The sequence below is a fragment of the Neltuma alba genome, unplaced genomic scaffold (assembly GCF_004799145.2).
Source record: "Neltuma alba isolate B1F8T4 unplaced genomic scaffold, ASM479914v2 tig00013250_pilon, whole genome shotgun sequence".
In the NCBI taxonomy this organism is placed as follows: domain Eukaryota; kingdom Viridiplantae; phylum Streptophyta; class Magnoliopsida; order Fabales; family Fabaceae; genus Neltuma; species Neltuma alba.
In genome coordinates this window covers 24,103-33,395 of record NW_021637545.1, presented here as the reverse complement: position 1 = coordinate 33,395, position 9,293 = coordinate 24,103, and the positions used below count along the sequence as shown (strand labels likewise).

At 34.0% G+C, this 9,293-nt stretch overlaps 2 protein-coding genes across 2 annotated transcripts; both read right to left on the bottom strand.

The window, feature by feature from the left end:
• Positions 1 to 3,723: 3,723 nt before the first annotated feature.
• Positions 3,724 to 8,148, bottom strand: LOC114735751 (coiled-coil domain-containing protein 93-like). The gene is made up of 9 exons (XM_028923494.1): positions 8,033 to 8,148; positions 7,659 to 7,772; positions 5,955 to 6,134; positions 5,689 to 5,768; positions 5,089 to 5,128; positions 4,892 to 4,999; positions 4,449 to 4,529; positions 4,088 to 4,210; positions 3,724 to 3,939 (listed from the first exon to the last, which is right to left on the bottom strand). The coding sequence occupies exons 1-9, from the start codon at positions 8,057 to 8,059 to the stop codon at positions 3,883 to 3,885; spliced, it is 810 nt and encodes a 269-aa protein (XP_028779327.1). The 5' UTR covers positions 8,060 to 8,148; the 3' UTR covers positions 3,724 to 3,882.
• A 142-nt stretch (positions 8,149 to 8,290) lies between these two features.
• Positions 8,291 to 8,898, bottom strand: LOC114735749 (coiled-coil domain-containing protein 93-like). Its single transcript, XM_028923490.1, has 2 exons — positions 8,657 to 8,898; positions 8,291 to 8,513 (listed from the first exon to the last, which is right to left on the bottom strand). The coding sequence occupies exons 1-2, from the start codon at positions 8,827 to 8,829 to the stop codon at positions 8,291 to 8,293; spliced, it is 396 nt and encodes a 131-aa protein (XP_028779323.1). The 5' UTR covers positions 8,830 to 8,898.
• Positions 8,899 to 9,293: the final 395 nt, after the last annotated feature.

Sequence of the window (9,293 nt, the reverse complement as noted above, 5' to 3'; positions counted from 1 at the left end):
AAAAACATAATTGCTGGTAGATATAGTACGGAGCAAGAGGAATCAAGAACACAGAGATTTGATGATGAAGGTCAATTAATGGATAGGGTTAGTGATCTGTCCTTTAATTTTTGGTCATCAAAAATTAGCTTTTATGCGTTACAAAGTTTGTTGATGCAGAGATATATATATACAAGGAGTATATATATATATATATATATATATATATATATATTCCAGTTCCTGACCTTGGAGACCAAAAAAGGTGGTAAAAAAGCTTTCATTAAGGTGGTAAAAAAGCTTTCATTAAGCTTTAGCAACCACTAGCACTTAGGTGGGAATTTTTTCATTTTATTTGAATGACATGAAATAATAAAGTTGGCTTTTAGTTTTATTTAATGATTAATTATATCGCCGTACGTTTGATTGTTTGAATGACCCCAGCACGTTCCCCCTTTACTTTGCTCCTTTTCGTCGAAAGTTATGATGACGAAGAATATTTTAACCTTTGAACTTTTAATCAAAAACATCACAAGTGAATTATAATTTGTTTCTGGCAAGCATCCGAGAATTTTGTTACGTGATATTGTTCTGCAAGAATATCGATCGTATATGTGTGAGTGCCAAAATAATAATAATGTGCCATTTAACAAGCCTTTAATTTTCAAAACATTTGGCATATTTAACAGTTAAATATTCCCAGAATTCCAGTAAAGCTTGCTAGCTCATATTGTAGCTCCTGAGCCGTGCACGTAGTTAGGTGTATTTTGAAATGGTATATTAATGAACATATTGAGAATGAATCAAATTAAACGATATTTATGAGAGACGGACAATTTACTTTTAATATTGCGTGATCAATTCAACTACGTACGCGGCTTCTTGGTAGATATGTGTGTGTGGGGTACAAAAGCAGAGGATGTGTACTGTGGTAACAAAAATACTGGGAAAATAAATATATTTATAATCTGTGAATAGTTCACTTAATTTAATCCAAATTTATGTGCTGAATGAGAAATTAGAATGTAACCTGAGACGAAAGTAGTGACTCATGGACAAATAACTTTACAATGTTGCCAAACTTTACAGTTCTTGATAAGTTTCGAGGCTTTTTTTTTTTTGGGGCTAATATCAAAATCACATTTCACATGTTTGAATAAACAATAATATGAAAGAGAAAAAGCTATACTACGTAATGGTTATCATGTTCGTGTTATTGCTATTTAATTTTTGGATAAAAAAATGTGGTCTAATCATCAATTTTTCCCATTTCATATGATAATATATACATATACATACATACATATATTGACAGAACAAGTTCGGATGACATCAAATCAAGATAATAACGTCAAGCAACAATAATTAGAAGAGACAAAAAGATGAACAGTTGATAGTTGAAAGAATATTGCAACGTGTGGTGCCATCAAATCTAATAACAAGTGAAAGCAGGAAGATTATATTGAGTTAATAAATAATGAAGAGGGATCAACAAATTAAAACTGGTCAAGCTGGAAAGAGTTGTTATGAATTAAAAGCCGTGATAGGGTCGTCAAGCACGCCTGCACCAAATTCCTATCTTAATCCTTCATCCTCAGCAACTTAATTTCATAGCTAATATGCCACGCTGTGGAGCCTTTGTTTTCAAATCAAAAGACGTACGTGTCATGTTTCTTGATTCGTTGGATTTGTGTTGTATATGAATGTAACAAGTTTAGGAATGAGGCTTTGGAATAAGACAAAAGTGTTGGCTGTCAAATGAAAAGATGTGGGATGATAAAGATTAGACTGTGATAATTTATATTATCCCACATCTTTTTACGCATATTTAAAATTAAATTAAATGTTAAATTTAGATGTGGTATATTTCGTTTTTGTTTGCCGGGGAAAATAGAGCTGAAGAGTAGTCCAACGTTTCTATTATTTCTATATGCCAAATCCGAAAGGCAAAATCATAAAAATTAGGCAGACATGGGACCCACATCATTTGGTTTTTTTTTTTGTGAAATATTGGGTCTTTGATGTTGAAAAGTCAAAATGGAAGGGATTATGTATTGCCATAGGAGTTTGGAAGAGAAACAAGAAGCGAGGTTGCCACCACATTGGCGGACGGCGGTGGCTGCTTTTCCCAACGACGGGCGTTGTTCTTGGGCGTCGCGGTAGGAACGCATCACTATTCACTAGAGATTAGAGAATCACTGTTTATTATTGAAAAAATATCAATAGAATTAATTAGGAAAAAAAGTATAAAATATATTTTACATATAATATCAATATTAACTCTTAAATTAAGTCTTACAGTATTTTATGATAATATTTCTCTAATATGTCATATAAAGTTAATATAAACAAATGTATTCAAACTTTTGCTAGCTCGAAGCCCAAGCTGGGGTTCTGCTTCGTCATTGTTTCAAGCAGTCAAGCAAATATGTGCCTCTTCCCCCTTCCTTTATGTCATGTTCCTATTGTTTTGTTTTCTTCTCGCATTTTCAACCTACTTAATTATTTTGATGTTAGGATAGAGACATTTTAAGTCAATATAAGATTCCCTTCTTGATACGATGCAATGTATGGAAAGCTCATCTAATTGACACTAACAATATTCTCTCGTACTTATTTTGTATAGAATTAGAATCTGTTATACTTTTTATTTGTCATTGATTTTTTTCTATGTTAACATCATCTTGGTACGATACCAATGCTTCGGCTTTCTCTATTATTAAACATGTATAAAAATTTGGCAAGACTTTTTAAACACGCTGTTGTCAAAACTTAATATTATACTACCTCCAGTTCTTAATATAAGATCTTGTTTGATTTTTATTTTGATCCTAAATATAAGACCCCAATATATTTTGTCTCTCATATTTATATTTTTTTTCCAAGCTAGTCCTTTTAACAATGATAGTTCTAGCCACTACACTTAACTAGGAAAGATATTTTAGGAAAGACAACACCTATTTATTACAAAACTTAACTTCTTTCCTTAATCTCCTCAAATTGGTCAACTTGTTCTTATAATTATAATTAGAACAAGAAGTAGTATTAATTATAATAATCTAATTAACTTACATGTACGTAAACATTTTTCATGATTAACTTTTAAATAATAACTCTTCTAATATTTGCCATTTGAGGCTAGTTCAAATGGTAAAGAGGGGATAAAAAATTGAGTCGTAGTTAAGAATTTAAACCTTTTAAATGTAAATAAAAAACTCTTTAAATTTTTATATTTTATTTCTAAGTATTGTTATCAAATATAAAATTCATAACGAATGGCAATATTCATAATTTATGATAAAATGTACTAATTTCACGTTTAAAAAATGTACAAAATTATTTTCACATAATAAGAAATCACAGTTAAATAATTAAATTTGTCCTAAATTAATAATTTTTCCAAGTTTATCTCTCTCTGAATAATGTGATTTAATTTTTTTTTTTTCAATTTTGAACCTCAATTAATAACAAGGGAAAAATGACAAAAAAAAGAAGAAGTAATTAATGAGGCTGTTGGTGACTAATATTTGAAACCAAAAATTACTTTAAAAAAATAACACGCCAGAGGGCCAAGAGGGAGTACTACCCATGCAGGAGAAAACGAGAAACTCAAATTTTAGAGTGAACAGCGAAGCACCTCATTCAATCGTATGACACGCAATTACCTGTTTATACAAGCTAACTATTTGACGTGTCTTTCTTTCTTTCGTTTGGTGTTTTTGTGTTGTTTTTTTTTTTTGGGGGGGGGGGGGGGGGGGGAGGCGAGAGAGAGAGAGAGAATTGAAGCCGCAACTTGAAGTAGCAAAGATTCCAATGTTCCACTTTCCATCTTTACATGCCAACTACGGAAGCACGCTTGTCTGACCCTGCGAACACTATTTGGACACCTTGACCATAAGAATGTCAACAATCTCTGCTCGGAACTTGACACCCAAGTTTATCCTTCATGGCGATTTCTTCCTGCAAAAATATTCTTCAAGTGTGAAGCCATAGCTCAGAAGAATCACTGCACAGTGTCATAAAGGAAGAGATATGGAAGGAGGAACAAAGTGTGTGACTAAGAGCTGCCATGAGGCTTAGATTAGAAGGCTGATACTAATTATCATACCTGAAACGCTTTCATCAGAGAATAGCAACGCTTCTGAGCACCAACTGCTGCAGCGTACCGCTTCTTAACATCATCAAGATTTCTCTCTTCTTCTTGGAGCCCTACTTGAACCTTTTCTAGCTTCTACAAATATGAATGCCAGCAGTATAAGCTTGGAATCATATAGACCATATCCAATGGAATCAGCAATTGAAAATATATATATATACACACATATAAATACACACACACCATAATTTTTGTTGATCTAAGACAATTATTTTGCCCAAAAAAAAACCAATAATTGATTCGTGACTTCAAAAGCTTCAATACGGGGTTCTCTCTGATTTATCATTCATTCATGGCAGAAACTTAGCATTACCTGCTGGCTGCCCTTGACAATTCCTTCCATGGATTTAATAAGTTTCAGACGACCATCAGGGCTACTAAAGGCCTCTTGAAACTGCAGTAAAATGAAATAAAGAGGTTGTCAGCAACCTACTGATCTAATCCATGATAATGGCCACAAATAACAATAATCTACAACAACACACATTGGCAATTTTCTAAGAAACCAAAACATCAAAATGCCAAATAATATAAAATCTTGAGTAGTAGAAAATTATGGTAAAGAGAATAATTCTTGAGAAAGATTCAAAGAGCCAAAAAAAGGTACATAAAACTAGGAACAGGACATGATTAACAGAAAACAAGATGAAGAGGCAAAACAAATTTGATAACTTTTTTGCAGTAGAAAAGTTCAATAAGATTTGAGGCACATGTCCAAGAAAGGTTTTGCATCACTCTCCATTCTCCAATGAGTACCTGTGAAATGATGGAATTCAACAGGGATGCTTCCTTTAGCATCAATTCTTTAATTTCCAAAAGAGCATTGTAAGTGGCATAGCATTTACGAGTTTGTCTATGTCTTCCCTGCACATTGGCCATGGGCAAAAAAGTTTATACTAATAAAAGCCCACAAAAATATGTACAGGGTAAATCGCCAAAATGCAAGTGCAAACCTGGATAAGAGCATACAGTTCTGAAAGGCGATGTTCATACCTACAGAAACAGGAACCTGTTAGTATCTAAAGATATCATGTCAAAGGTGTAACAAATTTATATAGCTCTCTTCCCTCCCGTGTACAATATATCTAAATATCATTCTTGAATATTCTGTCATATTCTACATCCTATGTCTCATTCTCACACATACAAAATGCTAGATAAATAACTCCCACCTTGAGTTTGAACAAATCATTCTTCCATTAAAACGGTAAATGAATATATTGAGAAATCAATAAAAAATTTTGCATTCAAGAGCAGATTAAAAATTTATTCGAGATATAGTATTAGTTTCTAATTGAAATTTTTGTTTTAAAGAAACAAGTTATATGCACAATGTGGGACAAAAAAAGGATTTTAATTTTAGCACTGACTATTGATCCTTCTGGTTCTAGTTCTCTTTCATTCTCCTCATACGCCTTAAAACTGTAAGCCGAACAAAGCTGCAATGCATTAGTTACTTGGTTTCCATCTTATGCAGCTCAAACTGAACCTAACCTTGAGCTAGGGAAAATCAATTTCAATGGATGCGTTTGGGGGGGGGGGTGTTAACTTACTGGATGAGCTCTGATTGGCATGGTAGGTCATCAATCTGCCGCTTTACTGCTACGAAATCACTCATTTTAGCAGCAAGTTCCTATTAGGAAGCAAAAGCAGCCAGGTTATACGGCATACTTGGAATCAAATTTTGGGGTGTCAAAACATCGCTTTGACAGAAACAAGAGGGTTGCTTGCGTTTGGCAAGGTGCCAACATGGTTCCAAACATGCTAATAGTGATTAAATAAGGGGAGAAGACATGTCCATTAACTAAAAATATTTTACCTTTTTAGCTGAATCAAGTTTTCCAAGCGATTCACTTAAAGAATGTTGCAGCCCATCTAATAGGATCTTGCTATCACAGCCATTTGCTATTTTCCCCTCCAATTCACCTATTTCAGCTTGAATTTCTGAATGTTTAGCATCACGACTAGACAGAAAATGATATTCCTGCCTCTCAAGATCCTGAACCAAAAGAGAATAGCATTAGTAATACGTGATTTTCGGACCCTAAAGATTCAAATGACATCCATTGCTCATAATGCAAGCAAAGTTTGTTTATTCAGACAAACAAATAGATGAGAAACCACAAAATCAAATTGTGGCATGGAAATCAGTATCATGCAACTCATGAGTCAATTCATGCAATACAATCCAATTCATATCGGCACCAATTCAAATCCGTAATGGAATTGTTCATGCGCTTGAATAATCATCACGATGCCCACACAAATAGATGTTATTCCAGAAACGATTGATTAATGGCGTGTTTCCGCAATTGGCACTTCATCCCATGTCAGAGTTATGCAGTGGGTCACATTGCTTTTTTTTTGGGGGGTGGGGAACTATTGCCAGATTTATGTCCCAACAACACCACCATCTACTAAAGCATGATGAATTTTTTTAGAGAGAGGGAAAAAAAAAACCATGAAGATACAGAATGATGCCTAACAATTAAGAATTCTAGTAAAAGAATAATGAAAGATCAAAACTACGGAGCTTTCTTGATAAACAATTTCAGTCTCCTTCGCAGCATAAGAAATGCCAGTCTGTTTCTTTGTGCACATGATTGAGACTTTCCTAGCAAGCAAACCCGAAAATGTCCTTTTGTCTCGAGATTCAAGTGTCATTTGAGTCCTCTCTCAACTTCTAACTCTTTTCCTTTAGAGTGCCATTGAAGTGTTTTAGTTGTTATCACTTACTATGCCTCCTAAATCGAAAGCCAAGAGTACATTAGTTCGGATATTGCAATAAAGTTCTAAAGAGACTTGTGGTTGGTTTATGCATATGTTTTATTTTTCAAGGTATTTTTACTTTACGTCTGAATCTTACAATTTGGTATTATTTAAACAATATAATAGTACGCCTTCCAAGTCATGATGTGAATCAAATTGAATCCTTTGATTCAACATTAGAAAGATGTCAGAAGCTCCAACTCCACAGTTTCAGGCGGTTAGTGATCTCATATACCCAATTCTGCTTCTGTTTCTGTGTGTGAGTGTGTATGTTTGTATGACACGGAGACAATTCATGGTAGATGGTATAAGTGAAACTACATGTTCCTCTGTTTCTCCATCTTAAGTAAGTTAACTATTGAATGCATAGCTTTTCCTCGCCTCTCAGTTCATTTCTTTTCCAAATGTTTAGTCATCTGAAGGCCAACTAAAAATATTAAACTTCTTTTCAGCTTCGAGTTTGTTTCCTATCTTTCTATGCCTATGATATCCTTCCATGAAGTTTAAAATGCAACAAATTTGATATAGTGAGAAATAAAGTTAATTAGTCTGAATTAAACTGAAGACATCATTAAGAAAAAATCTGTTTATTTAATTTTGTACAAGGTGAGAAACTTCATTATCATCAAGTTGTCAAGATTACTGATAAATAATTTACTGTAAATATCATCATTGATACAGAAAGATGGATTAATTGGTAAAACATTTTCACCGTAGAAAATAGAGTTGTTAAATATTTGGGAGAAACAATCACCTTCAAGGACCTCAACAGCATGACCAGCTTCTGTACTGCAGTATCAGCACCCTTGTTACTGATTCTCTCTCGTAGATCCTCCAATTTGTTCACCACACTCATCTTTCGGAGTTTCTGGAATACAACAAAATAAGTGGTGAACCAAACAAATTCAGTAATACACTAGCCGTAGATAGACACATACAAGGATAGCAGACAGATGGGGGAAACTAAAATATAAAAGAAAAGAAAATGATGAATCAATTTCAACGGCAAATAACAGCTCAGATAAAAGCTAGGAAACAATGATCCAATTATTAAGAAATGAAATCAAGACATCTTTTCGTGATAAAGGAGCACGTTGTTCATATCTAACATATGCCACTCTCACCAACCAGTTCATCTAAGTTGCCATTCAACATCTTTGTTGAAATTTCCGTTTCTTCCACTTCCCGCTTGTGTTGCTGATTTGTATGCTCATCCTCTCCGACTAGATTTTCAGAGTGAAAAACATAAATGTTCCATATGAAAAAATAGCAATGCGTTAACCAAAAAAAAAAAAAAAGCAAGCTCGAAAAGAAAAATTAGGAGTCACTCATCCCAGAGAATTCTATCATCATACTTAAGTTTCCATTTTTCATCCATTAAATAACTCAGAAGGTTCTGCATAATTTAATTCGACAGTACATCAACGGGGTTTTGGAAAGGTCTGTTACCTCATTGCCAACGTCTTCGTGTTTCAATTGAACACGATCCACGAGCCATTGTACGACAGGAAAAATAAATTCACTGTCAAGATGATGAATATGGGAAGGTTTAAGTGGGTAAGGACATCCCACTAATCCTAAAGCTTCCTCAATGCATTCTACATTGCCTCTGCACCTCAAAACCCCAGATAAACCACCAACCATCAATTTGGTGAAAAAGAAATCGAAGTGTTTTCTTTTTATCTTGGAACTGAGGATTTAGGAAGGAATAACAACAAAACATTTTTTTTCCCAAAAAGAAAAGATACTTACATTAAGCTCCCTTGCCTCGGGTCAGGGGGGTTGAGAGCAGCGATGCACCATGCGAGGCCACCAACGAGCTTCTCAGCCGGAGGTACATCGGATTCCGTGGCGTCTACGTAACCGGCGGCGTTGAGGAGATCGAAAATCAGACCAAGACTATTTTCCGACTTCGATTCCTCCATATGCAGTTTCGCTCATCGCAGTCTCCGGATGGCGTGAGTGAAAACGGTTTGATTCGGTTCTCTGCGTTTTCCCCTTCCGTGTCATGTTAGTTTGGCTAATGAGGTCTCGTGAGAAATTACCACTTATTTCAGTTTTATTTTAAATTAATTTAATTTTAAATATAAAATTTTAATTCATTTTATTTTTTAAAAATATTTACACATATTAAAAGTTTTATTATATAATAGTTCTAACTAATATGATTAATAAGGATATTTAAAAAAATATATTTATTAAAAATAATTAGTTTAAATCATTTTTTTAATTTAACTTTTGTAATAAAAGTTTGGAAGAATTTAATTATAAAAAAGCATCCCAAAAACACACTGGAGTTGTTGGGTACTGGGCCTCAATGGGCTGAACATGTTAGGCAACTCCTGGGCCTCCCATGCAAATAGAAACCCAGAAGAAACAGAACTTTGTC